The sequence below is a fragment of the Ambystoma mexicanum genome, chromosome 3p (genome assembly GCF_040938575.1).
Source record: "Ambystoma mexicanum isolate Mex_15411 chromosome 3p, UKY_AmexF1_1, whole genome shotgun sequence".
NCBI classification, from domain to species: domain Eukaryota; kingdom Metazoa; phylum Chordata; class Amphibia; order Caudata; family Ambystomatidae; genus Ambystoma; species Ambystoma mexicanum.
Window position 1 is genome coordinate 908280969 of NC_090925.1, and position 17382 is coordinate 908298350.

Below are 17382 nucleotides of genomic sequence, written 5' to 3' on the forward strand. Positions count from 1 at the left end.
CGGATATCCTACTTGACAATGTAAGTACAAGAAAAACATCCTGTTTTAGATTTAAATTGTTCCAAGTCTGAGCTACCTACCTATACATTTACATCCTGTAAAGTCTTTTTTTTACCTACACCTCTATGGACAGTCTCTTATTCAAAATAATAGTTACCCAGCATTCACACCTTCTCTGCTCCCTTCCGGATAAAATTGATCATTCAAGCAGGCTGCCCTACGGGGCCCACAAATGTTGCAAGATGACCACTATACAGGGGCAACAGTTCAATTTGGAAGCTACTTTTCAGGCATAAAATGTCAATTGCCAACTCAGTTTGTTCACATGCACACACCACATAATTTCTTGCTTGACAAGAGTCACTTGCCAAGTAGCAAGCGCACATTTTGAGCCACGCTCTTTGCCTAGATTTGGGAAGGTTATGCCAACTTCTAAACATAGAACTGGGAGAATCCTCTAATCACACTAAGTAGTAATTATTTTGCATACTACTTTCCCTTTTCGTGCTTTCAGCTTTGGGTTAGATTTGCTGACCGCACTAATTATCAGCAATCACTAATAGGTCTAGTTGGTAAATTACCTTATTCTCCACTGAAAAGGACTTTTACACATTCAATTGCCTACATATTCACTGTTAAATTCTTTGCGTCTTTTGAACCTGTCCATCCTACCTCATTACTGAAACACTTCTATCCACTAATTCTATCTCATGTTATACTGCCTTAAATTGACTTTGGTCAATCTTTATTCCTTCATCCTCTACTAGCTACAATTCTGCTGATCTTTATTATGGTCAATACAGGAAGGATTACATCTACTACTTGAACATTGTCCTTTACTACTCTAATTACCCACGTCTCATCTTTGACACTGTTTGCTACTTAAAGAGTCCATGTTCAACCATGCAACTGCCAACTCTGGCAATAGCCCTTCTTCAAGTGCTGATGTCTCAGTTTTAGCTCTAGCTAATGTACCTTTTCCATCATCATAGTGTGACTCGCTAGCTATTCTTATAAAGTAAGTAGACTACCCAGCTAATCATTTCACTGGCCTATGCTTTTTTTAAAAACAATTTCTATTGATTTTTACAAACAAAAACAATCAAAAAAAGGAAAACCAGACAGCAAACATCAATCATAGTTTCCAAGTATTACATACAGTATCCCGATTTGTCCACCGCCTTCCCGTTACCCCCTCCCTATCCCGAGCCTACTCCATCACACCACCTCCCGCCACTCTATCTGTGAGTACATTCCCCTCCTCCTCCTCCTCCTCCTCCTCCAAGGAATCATCGTCTTCTAGGCAGGTCTGGGCAGACTCAGACAGTGTAACTACTAGGTGCCTCCAGGCTATCATTGTCCCTGCTTCTTCATCTCCCCCTCTATTAACTGCTTCGCTCCACACCATCGTTTCCGCATCTGCCCATTTCTGGAGGTCATGCCACCAAACATCTACTTTTGGTCTATTGCTTGCTTTCCAGCCTATGGCAATTCTATGCTTGGCAAGTATATAAGTCCAGTCTTTAAGTTTACTCACGTGTTTCAATTTACGCGGCCTGGAAATCCCCCCACCATTCCACCTCCAGCTTAATCCCCTTCTCGGTCAAAAGGTGGGCCACCTCCCCCCAGAACCTCTTTATTTCTGGGCACGCCCAAAATATATGCATCAGGCCCGTGTTGATTGACCCGCATTCACAGCATGCTTGTGTTCTTGCATTCTTAAACCGTGCAATCTTCTGAGGGGTCATATACGCTCTGAGTAACATATAACTGGATTTGTTGCAACCTTGCGTTCCTAGACATTTCTTTGTGGTATCCCTGAACCCTCACCCACAACCCGTCACTCATGGATTCCCCGGCTTCCTCTTCCCAGTCCTGTCTCAAATGGAGCACTTCCTTACCCACCCTTGACATCAGCAATTCGTAAATTTGGGAGACCTCATGTCCCCCGTCTGATACATCATAACATGTTTCTATAACCGTGTCGGGCTGACCCTCGAGCATTATTTCTGACCAGGTGTCTTTTACCTTCCGCACCAATCTAGTGTAAGTGATATACTGTCCCCGGTGTAGGCTAGTGTCTTCCACCAGTGTGTCAAACTCCACTGCTTCCCCTCTTGCCATATATCCCCCAGCGCTGCTATCCCAATCGGTTCCCAATGTCTCGAGACGATCTTCCTCAATTGCTCGTCCACTCCATTTAGCGCCACCAGCGGCGTTTGTGGGGAACATTGGGTCGGGTTCTCCTTGGCCCGACAAGCCCGTCGCCAAATCTTCCATCCCACATCTAATATTCCTGTCCCCTCTTCTTGCTGTGGCTTAGGCAGCCATATCCACTCCTTTAGAAAAAACGGGACACATTCAGCCCTCAACAATCTGGACTCTGATGTAGGGCCTACCGATAACCACCTAGCCACATATTGTAGTTGGCTGGACAAATAGTAAATCTCAAAGTTGGGCAAATTAATGCCCCCCTCTGTCATACGTCTTTTGCAGTTCCCATAGTGCTATTCTATTTCTAGTGTTGTGCCATATAAATCCTCTGCATATACCTTGGAGCTTGATAAAGAATCGCTTGGGTATCATATATGATATATTCACAAAGAAGTGCAACAACCTAGGCAGCACCACCATCTTCAACAATGCCAGTCTCCCCATCATGGTCAAAGGGAGCTTGGCCCAGAACCTCATACTGTTTTCAATATTAGCCACCACCTTTTCTGTATTTTGTATGTATTCGGCCTCGACAGTGTGATGTGCATCAATCCCCAGGTATCTAAAGGTCTCAGTTTCCCATTGTATTTGTAATACCGGCAGTTCCTCTCGTAGTATCCCTTTATATCTACCCTGGGTGAATATATATGATTTCTTGGGGTTCACTGTTATGCTAGACAGCATCGCGTATCGCCCCATTACTTATAGAATGTATTGTAGGTTTTCCTCAGGATATCTCAAGTACAACAGAATATCATTCGGCATACAATGATATCAGGTGTTGCCCTCCCCTCGTGCTGATACCCCCCCCCAACCTCTCCATATTGTTGCCTCAAGTATATCGCCAAGGGTTCCAGTGCTAGAATAAACAACATCGGGGACCGCGGGGATCCCTGTCTAGTACCCCTACTGAGTTGCCATCCATCTGAGATGGTCGCTCCCTTCTTAACTCGGGCCAGTGGTGTACTGTATAGCAGTTGGACCCACCTCAAATATGTGGGCCCGTCCCCATATTCCTTCAAGGCTGCCATCAACCAGGGCCATTTAACGGAGTCGAAGGCCTTTACTGCATCTAATGAAATTATTGCCACCTCCTGGGGGTCCTTTTCCGTTTGTTCTATAACATGATGGAGCCTTCTAAGATTGTCTGATATGTTTCTGTGCGGAACATACCCGGTCTGATCGGGATGTACAAGCTTATTTGTAACCGGTCTCAGCCTATTCGCCAGCACTGCCGTAAGTATCTTGATTAAGCATGGATAGCCATCTGTATGATCTGCAATCCATGCATGGTTTATTAGGCTTAAGGAGCGGGGTGATAATTGCCTCCCTCAGAGATTCCAAGATAGCTAATAGTGGGGGGAGCAACTCTGCCTTGTATGTCTTGTAGAACTTGCTAGGGAATCCATCCGCCCCTGGAGTCTTAATGGTAGGTAAATGCTTTATCACTGCTTCTAGTTCCTGTAACGTAATTGGGACCACTAGGTTCTCCCTCTCCACTGCCCCCAGTTTAGGAAGGCCAATGTCCTCCAATGTTTCCCTAGCCCCAGTCTCCTCCTCCTCTTCAGCCTCTCTATACAGCTGCTGGTAGAACTCCATAAAACATCTGTTCACTTCTTCTTGGGTGTCCAGTATTTGTCCATCCATTCCCCCGTACTGCTCTAATTTTTGTCTGGGTGTCTCACTCTTATATAACTAGGCTAACAGCTTGCCTGGCTTATCTCCCCCGCATGCTGCCTTTCCACGTATCTTTTGTAGTTCAGGTTGCATAACCTCTCCAAATACTCCCTACAATCCTGTTGTAATTGTCGTATGGTTCCGGCCTCCTCGGTGGAGTGTGCACCCTTACTCATTATTGCCTCTAGTTTCTTTTCTGCTTTGTGTAACTCGTGCGTTATTCCACCCTGTAGACCCTTAGACTTGGATATAGCCGCTCCCCTCACCACTACCTTAAATGCCTCCCACAATGTACCAGCCGATTCTACGCTCCTGGTGTTGTGTTTAAAATATTCCACTATCTCTTTCTTCAGGTCATCCCTGAACACTATATCTTTGAAAGCTTCAGCCCTAAGTCTCCATGTCGGGCTTCGTGTTCTGGGTGGCGAGTATTGCCAAGCTATAATCAGTGGCGAGTGGTCTTAGAGGACTCTCGCTTTGTATTCCGAGCGCACTAGCTCCCCTGTCAACTCCGGTGCAGCAAATATATAGTCTAGCCATGTGTACAGGTTGTGTGGGGCCGAATAGTGGGAATAGTGCCTATCTTGTGGGTGGTGCATCCTCCAAACATCCACTAGATGGAAATCACTCAGTAGGGTCCTCAGAGCTTTAGCCGCTGGGGTGGGCCTTTCCATCTTCTTGCCTGATCTATCAACTCTGGGATCCAGCGTGCAATTAAAGTCCCCTCCCCATACGACTGTCCCCCAATATATGGGCTGATCTTATCGTATAAAGACCTGAAATAGCCTGTAGCATCTTGGTTCGCGGTATAGATGTTAATAATACTCAGCTCTCTATTTTCCACTTATCCTTTTATTAGCACCATCCTCCCATCTGGCTCTATGGTAGACTGTAATAACTTGAACAGGCATGTGGTGCTATCCACGTAATAACCCCTCTGGCGTATGCCGAATATGTTGCTCCTATGGTAGTCCCTCTCCATTTCCTCTCCACCACTTCCTGCTTTTCCTTTGTCAGGTGAGTTTCCTGTAGTAGAGCAATGTCCATTTTTTTGTCTCATTAAATACATCATGACCTTATTCCTTTTCAAATAATTATTGAGCCCCCTGACGTTCCAGGTCACTATCTTGAGGTCTCCCATCCTATCCGTACCCAGTACCACTCCTGTCCCCTCTTGTCCTCCGCTCCATGCGCAGTGATGTATAGGTGTAAGCTCGTTCCCCAACTGTTAACACTCCTCCAAACTCCCTCCCCCCTTCCCATCCCCAACTGATGCCCAGCTCTATCCCTGGATCTGAGGCTACCCCGCATCTAGTCCTTCTCTGGAACACAGCAGCGGAATACCACCCTACTGGTATCCCAACTAAGCTAACTACTGGGGGTAAGAGCACGCTACCTTCGCCTCTCCCGCACTAATGCTACAGATTACTACGCACACCTATATCTGGCACCTACTGGGGGTGATAGTAAGCCCCCATGTGCCTGTTTTGTACTTTTCTTAATGTAATTAAATTAAGCTCCGATCGTTAGACTAAACAACACAGATGAGTAACGCTTGTGTTGAGGACTTGTGTGGCCCTACTGCCCATCGTCCCGGCTTTGCTGGAGCCTTTACTCACTTCTCATGTCCATTGTCCGCCTGGTTATCGGCCGCAGTTGGGCAGTTCAATGTGTCCAACCATGCAGTTACCTCCTCCAGGGTGTCAAAAAAACGTGTTCTGCCCTTATGTAGCACTTTCAGCTTCGTGGGGTACAGCAACATATGCTTGAATCCAGATTCGCGCAACCTTCTTTTCACCTACCCGTAGCTGAGACGTTGCCTCTGTACCAGGAAGGTGTAGTCCGGGTACGCTGTAATGTTCGCCGACGCTCTGCTGATAGTCCCACCCTTGCAGAAGTGCTCCTGACTGCTTTCTCTGTCCCTATAGTTCAATATTTTTGCAATGATTGCCCACGAAGGAGCTCCCGGTGGCGGTTTCCTGACCTGGGCTCTATGTGCTCTCTCCATGGTGAACACCTCAGCACCTCTTGAATCAGCATGTTTTCTACATAATTTGTCGGGTCTGGGTTTTCAACTCCTTCCGGCAGGCCCACAATGCGTATGTTGTTTCGTCCACTCGGCTCTCCAGATTCCACACCGGTTGCTGCAATGTGTGGACTTCCTTGGCGTTAGTGGTGCGTGTAGTCGTATTGGCTTTCACCTCTTTTTCCAGCCCTCCTGTACACTCGGATAACGCTTGAACATCTTGTCTGAGAAGGTTGACACTGACCGCGTCTATCTTGGACTCTAGCGCTGTCTTCAATTCCGCCATGGCAGTGTCGATCTTGGATCCCCACTATACCTTCAATTCTGCAATGGCTGCCAGGATCTGTTGCTGCAGATGTGCTGGCGATCCTACACCACGTTTCTCGTGTTCCGGAGTCTTGGCGTCCCCTGTCGCTTGAGTCGATTTGATAAATTTGTCTATTGCTGGCTGTTTCACCTTTGGTTTAGACTTTTTAGACACCATATCGCCTCCTTTGCGTCTCTCTGGTCGGTTGTCTTCTCTTGCAATGGCTCGCTCCCGCCCTTATGTCCTGGCGTAGCGCCCAGTGGCCCTCACCTTAGTGTGCTCTCCTTCAGCCTCCAGATAATAGTGCTATGCGGGTACAGTCCATTTATGTTGCCAACTGTTTTTGTAACAAGGTGCCTTCAGAGGTAAAATGCAGCCCTCTACGATCAGCTCCGGCCAGGTGCTTCTGCTGCCCCACTTTGTGTGTGGGGGTCTGGGCAGTCGTTGGATCACCGCCGGTGAGGGCCACGATACTGTCTGCACATGTGACGTCTCCAACTGCCTGCTGTCCCTGGGCCTGGCCGTGGGCTTCCCATGCATCCACACCTTCAAGCCTGTTTGCTCATTGTCTGCAGCACAGCCCGTGGGGCCCCTCCAGATCTGTCTCTCCTGTCCAGGTGTTCACATTTGTTTCACAGCTGGCATCTGCTATTCTCTAGGTTCATTCCACTCTTCAATGTTTTCCGCGCTGGCCTTCTAGTGGAGTTCCACCTCCTTTATTCAGCTGTGATCAGCTGCTGTGTTTTTCGATCCCTATGCTTTGTACAGTCCCCGGCAGCAGTGTCTACACTTTGCTGTTACCCACGAACTTGCTCCCAGTCTTCACTCGCATCCAGTCAGCTGTGGTGCATGTGACAGCATTTGGTGCCTCCCCCGCCTGACTTATATAATGTTTTTCCCTTGCAGTAGGTGTTCGCCTGTTTAATGATCCATTTGTTAGATTCCGGCCTCCCACTGCTCCTTGTGCTGCAGCAGCAACCTAAACCCTTTCATACCCTGTAGGAATCAAGAGTCACACCCAGTGGTTAGTTGCTGAAATAGTGCTTTATTCTTGAAACTTAACCAAATGAAATTATAGTCAATTGTTTTTAGCTGCTGAGAGTTACTTCACTTCTCTGGCCGCTTCCTAGGAAAAATAACCTTCCTTCCTAAGTCTCTTGGGTCTCCGGATAGGCCCACCAGTCGTTCCTTCGCTCTTCGCCCTCTCCGTATGACTAGAAAAGGAAACAACAACACGTTGATCAGCTCCCGGTCTTTTATACGTTGTGAGTGACTTGTTTCCCCACCAATAGGGTCCTTCCCCGTCTATCTGGCTTTCTATTGGTTGTTCCTGCCAGGTCCCGCCTCCTTTAAAGGCTGCCGTCTGGGGTTGTGTTTCCTGATTCTCCCGCCTGCCAGGGGAGTCCCGTCCACTTTCCCATGTGTGCCCCGAGGCCCCTCCTTCCCCCTGCTTGGGTGTCCCTGCTCGCCCGCTCCCGCCGAGCGAACTGCCCCCGCAGAGCGGCCCGCTCCGTCTGGCCCGCCGTCTTTCTCTTCTTGCCTGCTCCGGCGGCGAGAGGAACACGCCGGGGTGTGCGCGTCTCCGCACCGCAGCCGGCCGCGGCTCCCGCGTCCTCGGCGTCTCCAGTCCCGAGCCCCGGACAGCACCTGTGACGGCCGCCCCGGCGAACCAAGGTAAGGGCTGGGCAGCTTCGTGGTCCACTGCCAGTACTCCACGTTCTCCCATTTCCCCTCGCCCGACGGGACCCTCCTCACATACCCCCACACACGGTCAGCGTTGCGTCGCCTTATCAGTTGCCAGCGAAGGCAGGCACGAGCAACCCCATACACTCCTGCATTCCGTGTGCAGTGCAGTTCTTCCCTTTGTCACACAAAAACGCCCGTGTCGTGCTGCCTCTTGATCCCTTTGTTACTGGTGGACCAGCAACTGCTGCTGTTTTGGGCAACAACAAAAGAAATTCTCTCACTGTGTCTTTCGTTCTTGGCGTACCTTGCTAATAACTGCCAACCTTTTCCTGCTTTCCGTTCTGCATCTGTCCATTGGACTGGCCATTCAGTATTAGCTGTCGTTTGGTACCATGGAGCACTCACAGCCCCCCTTCCTTGTGGTAATGACGGCCAGTTTGCTGTGTACCATCCTTTGTGAACCGCTGCATATCCTTGCTACTGTGTTGCGGGTTTCAATAGCTGCATGTCATAGAAGGCCCCGCCAGTACGCACCGAACAACTAGAAACTATCTGTTATTGCTTAGTCAGTTGCGTTGCTCACGTTCCAACGTTCGGCTCCTTGCAGCATTGGGTGCTTTGATCGTAATAACACACGCCTTTGCTTCACTGTAGTCAGCGCGTCTCATACTTGCTGGCACTAGAACAGCTGTTCGTACGCCTGCCATTGCCGCGATATTCTCTATCTCACCAAGGACAGCAAGCTTGTGTTCAGTCCGTTCCGGTCCTGGCGCTCGTACACGATTCCTCCCTTCACCTTGGGCTCTCCTCCCCTTCAGGACTGTTTGCTCGCTTGACCACGTGTTAGGCAGAAACCTGTGCAGTTCCCTCTGGGACCACTGCAAAAGATTTAAGACTACAGGTGGTTGGCAGTAAACCCAATTGGTAGCAGTCTGTACCACCCAGATTTACCTGGTAGCTGTGGCTGAGCAGTCAGACTTCCCTCAAGAAGGGTTGGGCAGTATACAGAGCATACACAATAGGTCAAAAGAACACAGTAGTACAAGTAAACACTGACCAGAGCTTGGTGTAAAAGAGGTATAATTATTATTTAAAAACACATCTAGTTAAACACACTGGCCCTAATATCAAGCAGTTCCAAAACACAGTCACTAAAGTATATACACTCCCTAAAAAGAATATTAGACAAGTCTTAAGTAAAGCACCACTTATTTTCAGACAGCGGTGAGCGCTTAACGCAGATGCCACTCTAATAATTCAGTTAAAAAGGGAGAGAAAGGCAGAGCAAAGATAGAAACAGATCCCAACACTTTCGGAAGAACACAGTGAGAGGAGGAGGCAGGATCAAACCGTAAAGTCAAAGTTCCAACGGCCGGACCCACTTTAAGAGGCTCCGGACGAAATGTGTCCAAGGTCACACGGTTAAAAAGTGCACAAAAGTCTCGCAAAAGGTTCAGAAAGAGTTGGACCAGAGAAAGGGACCAGTTAGATGGTCAAGGCGGCCAGCCCAGTCCAGAAGGTTAAGGATTTACTGTCACCTTGTAGCAATCTATAGAAAGGGAGGCCCGGCGGACACGGTACCTTAAAATGGTGAGAACGTTCCAGCGGAGGCAGTGGTTCCTGGCAGCGGGTGCAAGATGGTACTTCATCCGGGGGAAGAGAACATCTCGTCGTGGAGGAGAGCAGACGGTCGTTGCACTGCCAGGGAAGAAACCAGCCGTGGAGTTCTCAATTAAAAGGAGCGGTCCTTTTATTCGCTGGTCAGTGGTAAGTGGTTATCTGGTTGCCGGGGTGCTTGGCACAGGCAATTCGACCACGTGGACGTCCTGGAAGCGAAAAGAAGGTAAACTGGTTGTTCCCATCAGTCAAGGGAAGAAGACTCTCCAGCAGGGGAGATCTCCTCTGTCGTTGGGGAAGTGGTGAGTCGGTTGAGCAGGGCTCCACCGGTGGTGTCGTCGTAGCAGGTCGGCTCAGCTTCTCCCTCTTCGGATTTTCAGCTCCTGTGGCGACTTCTGAAGTTCCAGTCCCAAAAGCCCTGCTTTTATGCAAGAAACCCCCATTCATTCAGCCTAGCTGTCAATCAAACATGCTAAGTGGTGAGCGGGGTGGCTCACCACTTGGGCCAATCATGCAAGAGTGCGACCTGAGTTGGCAAGGCAACTTAGTCCAAGGTGCTTAAACCCCTCCCACACCCCTGTGGTACCCAGACAGAGTGGCACCACTTTGGAGGGCTTCTGTGTAGAAGCCCGCCAAAAGTGGAACAAAGAGCTCGACCTTTGGTTTGGAGTTACAGAGGTGAACACAAACACCATTTTAAAACCGAGTTCTGGCAAAAACTACCAACCAGAGAATTAATATTAAATAAATAAACCGGCAGTATGTTAGAGGCTATGTAAAAAGTATTAGCCTCGAACAATGGGAAAATCCCATAGGATTATATTTGCGGTCGAATATAAAGAGTAGTATCCACTGCCACTAGTCAGAACTCGACGAGGGGGGACGTGACAGTGCCCCCTCGAACAACAGACCCAGGGGCAATCGAATTGCCCCTACCAGTACGTCCACAATAGGATGGTTTGTACTGGTTCTGTTAGTAAATTTGGGACTAGTAAAGCCAATGGTGACTTTACATGCCCTGGGAGACAGTAGTCAGTCCCAGGGTATGGAGTCTATGGTGGGGGTCCTCTAGGACACCCCTGTGTTACTGCACTGAGGGTGCTGTGTAACACACATAGAAAAAACACATGAGACCCTATGGAGTAAAAGACCCAATAGCCCATAAAACACATAGATCATCAAAGGAACACCTCAAATCATGTCCAAGAGTGTGAGGAAAAAGAGTCTCACTCTTGGCAGGAGAAAAAAACAAACTCCAGAAATCCAGCAAAGCTGCTGGGGGACTCACTAGGTTAGGAAATTCAGCCTAAATAGAGAATTCTCCCTAACACCACGTTATGTCGCGCAGGCTCTTTCTGCTTGTAGCACGTAGCTCTGGGGTATCAGTACCGCATTGTTGAGTCACTGACCGTCTCCGTTGTTCCAACAAACCCCAGACTCAATTGCGGGCAGCTATTCGCCTCTGGTTACTTATCTCCTCGATCCATCTCTTTGTCTCCGGCACACCGCCATTTTCTCTCTGCCGTCTATAAACTTCAGCAATCCCCTTTCAAACTCATTGTACTCGAACCACATTGTCTTCCAATTTCAAATCGAGCTGTCAGCATGCCATGAACTTTCATGTATACGCACTTCCAGTTTCGAAGCTCATGATAAGTTTTAAACGTAGCTTCTTATTCAAATCATTCCGGATCAGCAGGAGCACACTCGGCAGCACGTCTTATCCCAGGGCCCTGTAGCCACGCCCCTTGGCCTATGCTTAATAACAACTATCTGATGGAAAATGTACACTTTTAACCCTCAACTATTGACTTTAGGAGCTAGCGTGTCTGATAATAATCTGCTAGTATGATGTATATATTCAAAGTCCTCAACTTCCCTAGTGTTCCCCTTTGTAACCATAGCCATTATCTTACTGTACCTTTTCATCCACAGTCACAGACCTCACCGCTTTATACTATTAAGCCTAAATAATTGCACTCATCGCTAGCCATTGTCCAGTGATGAGTAAGAAAATATTTGTTGTGTGCATTTGGCAAATTGAAAGGGTTGGTGATGTTTTAGGCCTGGCTAGTTTTGCAGCTTGAAATGTTTACTCATGCTTGTTATGCAATATATACTGGTGGGATCTCTGAAAATATACTATTCAGAGTTACAGGCAGGGTCACACTGAGTAGTAGTTTGGGTTGGTGATGTCTAAATTGTCTGTATTTTGTATCCCTACAGTTAATCCTTTGTGGCTCCACCATGAATGGCACCACCCCTAGCGAGAGGTCCTCACATTCCCCAAGCTGGAAAGAGTTCTGTGAGATCCATGCTCACTCTGCCGCCGTGGACTTTGCCAGGCGTTTCCGTACATTCCTGACTGAGAATCCCCAGTACGCTACTCCGGGCGCGGAGACCTCCTTCTCGCGTCGCTTTGCAGAGCACTTTGTGGAGCACTTTGAGTCTGAGGTGAGTCGGATGAATGTGTCGGATTCGCCGCCCCACTGTGACATTGTGCCTTTTACTGGCACCCAGAATTGCCAGTCTTCCTCCAACAAGGATCTCTCAGAAACCTGCAGTGATTGTTCAGTTGCCTCACCCATAGATGCGCCAGCAAGGTTGGAGTCCTCTGGATTGACATCAGGCTTGTCAAGTAGCCAGTCACGCAGCTCTGAGGATGTCTCCACCTCCTCCATCAGTGCCAAACCCAAACTGAAGAAGCGTTTCTCACTGCGCAATGTAAGCCGCACTGTGCGCGGCAGCATGCGAGGCATTCTGCAGTGGAAGAGCTCTGTGGAGCCTCCAATGGAGAATTCAGCAGCCGAAACGGAGAGCACCAGCAGTTTCAATTCATCTGGATTAAAATTGGAACCGGCTGCAGAGAAATGGACACATAAATTTGATCGATTGCGCATGAACAAGACTGTTGTCCCAAAGCTCGAACTATACAACGTGCGACGTGACGGGCTCCTCAGCTACATTGTTGCGGATGACCAGAGCAGTGGCCGCGCTCGCTGGCAGAAGTGCCGCTTGTTACTAAGGAAGGCTGGAAAATTGGAGGGAAACGGATATCTGTTGGAATTCTACATTCCACCTAAGGTAATGTGAAGACTCTGAAATGCAGCCAATTCACATTGTGTGATAGTTCGCCATGGTTGGTCACATATTGGAAGCAGGTTGTGATGATTGATAACAAGTTGGGATGTATATAATCAAAGGAGGTAGCCATACTTTCTGCAGCATGTGTGAAATGTCATTAGTTGGGACTGATTGATCCCTGGTTTGGTGGCCCACATATCGGTTATGGTTTTCAGCAGCTTGGATGTGGTCATTGGTTAAAGTTGTTGACAAGTTGGGTGTGGTTTGCCATATGTTGCTTTGACTGATCGTAGGGAAAGTCTTGGCACATCATAGTTTGCGTTCATGTTTCAAAGGATGCTTGCGTTTGGCCACTATTTCAGCATGTTTGCTCAGGGCCTGTGCATGGCCTATAATGGGTTGGGTATGGCTGACCACGGAATGGGTGTAGCTGAACCCGATTTCAGTGGCAGTGATTTGAGTTTATCGTGTGTCAACTCATCAAAACTGCTTTGAAACGCAGTGTTTGGGGTGAGGGTAATACAGCAACAGAAAGACAGCGGTGTAGGCAGTTCCATCAATAGAAAAGGGCAAGGTTAAAGGGTATACTTTGTTTTTATACTAGCAAAGCATGAACTGTCACTCGCCCCTCAGTTCTTAATCTGCAGACAGCACACCATATCTAAAGAGTCCATTATCACGCACCAAAGTCTAGTCGGGAGTTCAAATTCGTAAGCCTGAATGCAGTGCCAGATGGGGAAAATATCATGGTAGCACAATACATTTTAGGTTTACCATTCGCTGCGCTTTGACACATTCCGGCTTAGCACTAATATAGGACATAGTCGCCTGACCTTAGAATGTTGTGTGTGTGCTGAACTGCTTATGGTCAGGTTTCTTTCTGCAGACTTATTATCTGGGTTAGTCATCCTTGTCGATAGTGGGAAAATGCAAACCTCTGACTCTTTATAAAGCAGTGATTACACTAAAGGCTTGTTTGAACATTCATGCTTTCAAGAACTTAGTAGAAGCAATAACAGTTAGAGACCCTCTAACCCACAGGATGAATTTAAAGTACATTTATGACATCATTAACGAAGGTCAATGAATGACTCCCAAGGGTACAACCTTTCCCAAAATTAACACAAAAAGGAACAACAATTGAAAAAATGTATCATACATTTTTTATAAAAATTTCACAATGTGAACATTCCCATAAATATATAGAAAATTATATTTTTGGCATTTCATAACATAATCTGTAAACCAAATCCTCAAATTAATGAACAACCCAAAAAGGATCCAATGAAAACCAATAACACAATATAATGGTGAAAGTGAATTAAGAAAACAAAAATAATAAAATGAGGAATCCAAATGTACACATTCAAGTCTCAAATACAAAAATAAACAGACATAAGGGTCAATATAAAAAAGAGCATTCATGTATTCAGGTCAACTAACGTGGACAGAAAGCTTGTTTTACGGAGCTAAAAAAATCACTGTTTCAGCGCTGTGAAGGAGTTTTGACATTGGCGTCATGTTCCAGGACCATCTACCATGTCTGATCTGTAAGAGATCTAGACCAAAAAAGCTCAAATATCAGTAATTCTAGTCAAAAGTGGACAATACTTGGGCAATTTAGAAAAAAGATTGTGAACGAAAAAGATATTGTTTTGAATAAATCTCATCCGCAGACCTTTGTTGCAGCTGCGCGTCTCCATGTTTTCCATATTGGAAAGTGAATTGCCTGGAAATACAAGAATGTATGGCACAAATAAAATGTATAACTATTCTGTGTCATCTAGTATGTCTAAATTAACCTTGTATCCTGATAGTATGTTCAAAACATTAACTGTTTTCCCAGGTGATAGTAGACTTTAAAAAAAACAGCTACAATTGTTTATTGTAATAATGGTTGCATGAAACAACCTTATACAAAAAAACAAATTATCACATACTGTAAAAACACACACATATACTTTGTACACACTGAAACCAAACACAGTTCAAATACATTTTTTAAATACAAAGATCAAAATCACACATACCTAGCCGCAATACATTTTAAGATCACACTACTTAAAATCACACTCCTAAAAAGTACATATTCAAGGACATGATGTTTGCTGTCTAAAATGTGGCAAAATAAAAGTGCAATTCAATTCACCTTCTCTAATAAAGTGCAAGGTAGAGGCAGGAGACAATAGGGTAATCAATGGACCCCCACCAGATCTTCTTCACCATCTCAACTCGATGAGCCCTGCTGCCTTAAGCAGTTTTACTACGATGCAAGTCAGTCCAGTCTCTTCACCACTAGTTGATCTGCTATACAACTCTGTCACACTAATGTGTTGAAAATCTTTAAGATACTTCTTCCACAGTTCCTCCCTAATTGCTTGCAGAGCGTCACATTCGATCACTATGTGAAACATTGTTTGGAGCATTCCTAACATGTTACAACACCTACAACCCCCAATAGTGACATTATCATGATCATGTTTTTGCAGTACATCGTCTGTATGCAATATATTTATCTGAAATCTTAAACTGGCACCTCCAGTAGGAGTTGGGAACCTTTAGTAGATAGTGTGACTGTCTCCTCCCTTCTCCTATCAATGACATACAGATTTTTATATGATTTATGTAGATTCACGCCATCTGTTGTGCAGATCCATTCATAATCGAACAGCTTCTTTTTGGCCTTTATTGGATTATAAATAAGGTACGCTGCTCTGAGGTTACAGTCAGTAAGTATTGTTTTTGCCTGGTTCTCAAAGTTCACTAATTGCAATGACAAGTGACGTTTCCTCAGCCAAATCCATATACAGTGAATTTGCCACAGGGACAACTACATTTCTGTATAAGGTCCGAACCATACACTGCAGAAGGCCTTTTAAAGAGTTAAGTCCCGGTTTAAATTGCATGGTGTTAGCAGGTAGTCAATCTGGAAGGGTCAGTACCCTTCGCCAAAGTCTGGCTTCCAGTGATTTCCAGTTTGACCGAGTGGCCCATGCCGTCTCCATGCCATATAAAAGGGCAGGGACTGCCTTCATGTTATAGAAATGTAACAGCAGCAATATTTAAGAACATGAGAAAACCATCTAGATGCTTGATAGCATCAATGGTGTCAGAGAGATGTTTCTGTGGATGCAGCCAAAGGTTTAAGAAAATAATCAAAAAATTGCCCGATGGGTTCTAAAATTGAGCCACACAGGGACACGATAGGGCGTCCCGGCGGATTCAGTAAATCTTTATGTATCTTGGGGAGTTTGTAAATGAGGGGAGTCCTAGTCCCCTTGATAGTAAGGAACGAGAACTCCTTATCATTAATGGCTCCCTCGTCTCGCGCTCGTTGGGCAACTGCCAGAATTTGGGCTCTGATACTGTCAGTTGGGTCGCCCTGCAGTTTACGGTAAAAAAATGGATTATCCAACTGGCGCAAGACATCGTTGTCATATTGGTCAGAGTCCATGATATTAATATCTTGCATTATTATATTATTAAACCAAATGATTTTTAATGTTGATATTTCTTCTTTGTGATTGTATTATGTATTTTTATTATGCTTTTGATTAATATTAAAATATGAAGTGATAACTGTTTACCTGACTGAACCTCTTCTCTTCTCACCTCTATTCTATGATATGAGTGCTTAAACAATTCCAGTGCTTAACCATGTGACTCCCTTCCTTTGGTTCTTATGTATTAGCTCCCCAGGTACATGGTATATGGGACACTCATCCCTTTTGTCTACAGCAGCAATATTTGCCATACATCCTTTTCATCTGGGATCCTAACTGATGAACTTTCTCCACAGCACATGCTTACATGGTAGACTGAGATGGTGTAGAATTTAGAAACAGACCCAGGTACGTGACGGGTGCTTCCGGGATGTTTTGCTTTACAAAAAGTGTAGGGACCTCACATTAGTAGGGAGACAATAACACAAACGTAGACCAATAGTTAGAATATAATTGGCTCTTTACAGGCCCTTTATTCACAGTTACTAACAAACCACACTCGCATGAATAAATGCCACTTATGACACATAGATACACACAATGACAAAGATGTACATCACCGTTAGTACAGCTGTAGCGAACACCTTCATCTCGCCTGGCACAACACTGCAAAGCCCCAAAGCAGGTAGGCAGAGAGAACATCTCACCTAACTGGCCTGGAACTGAGCATCCTCCTTCTCGGTGAGACTTTTCCTTCTCCCTCAGCGGAATACCCCATATCTCTGGCTGGAGTGCCAGACAGCAAGCATTTGAGGACTCTTAGAGTGGAAAAATGCAGACAGTGGAAAACCCAACACATCCTACTATGCTCCCGTTCCCAGCACCCTTGTCAGTGCACCTGCTCATCTCCACCTCTTCTTCTAGTAGCTCAACCTTGAACGAGCAATGTAAAACTATTCTACGTGATGAACTCTTACACTTCTTCTCACTAGAATATTGCTGGCGCTGCTAAATCATGTTTGCCTTCTAAAAGGGGTTCATTGCAAAATGTAGACTTTCACTGTGGTCGGAAGCAAATGTCCAAAATGGCTGCTTACTGGCGCTATGTTTTAGCTTGCTTTTCATTTGGGCGCGACTTGACTGCCCACCTTCCATTTGAATCCAATCTTTTTACTTGCATTGCCAACAAAGCAAATTATATTTGTCATCTTCTCGTTAATAACGAGTTAATTCTTGATGGATTAACAATGTATGGGTACCATATTCAATAAATGGTCTTTTTCAAAGAAAAAAGATGAAAACCTGTCAAATTGCGCCATCAACTCGCT

General features: G+C 46.0%; 1 protein-coding gene across 3 annotated transcripts in view; it reads left to right on the forward strand.

Annotated features, from left to right (window-relative positions):
* The window catches only part of SH2B1 (SH2B adaptor protein 1), a 603138-nt gene that overhangs the window by 30261 nt on the left and 555495 nt on the right, over positions 1 to 17382 (forward strand). For all 3 annotated transcript variants that reach the window (XM_069652165.1, XM_069652166.1, XM_069652167.1), the window contains exon 3: positions 11754 to 12611. In XM_069652165.1, the coding sequence (XP_069508266.1) occupies positions 11754 to 12611 (858 nt within the window). The remainder of the gene's footprint in view (positions 1 to 11753; positions 12612 to 17382) is intronic.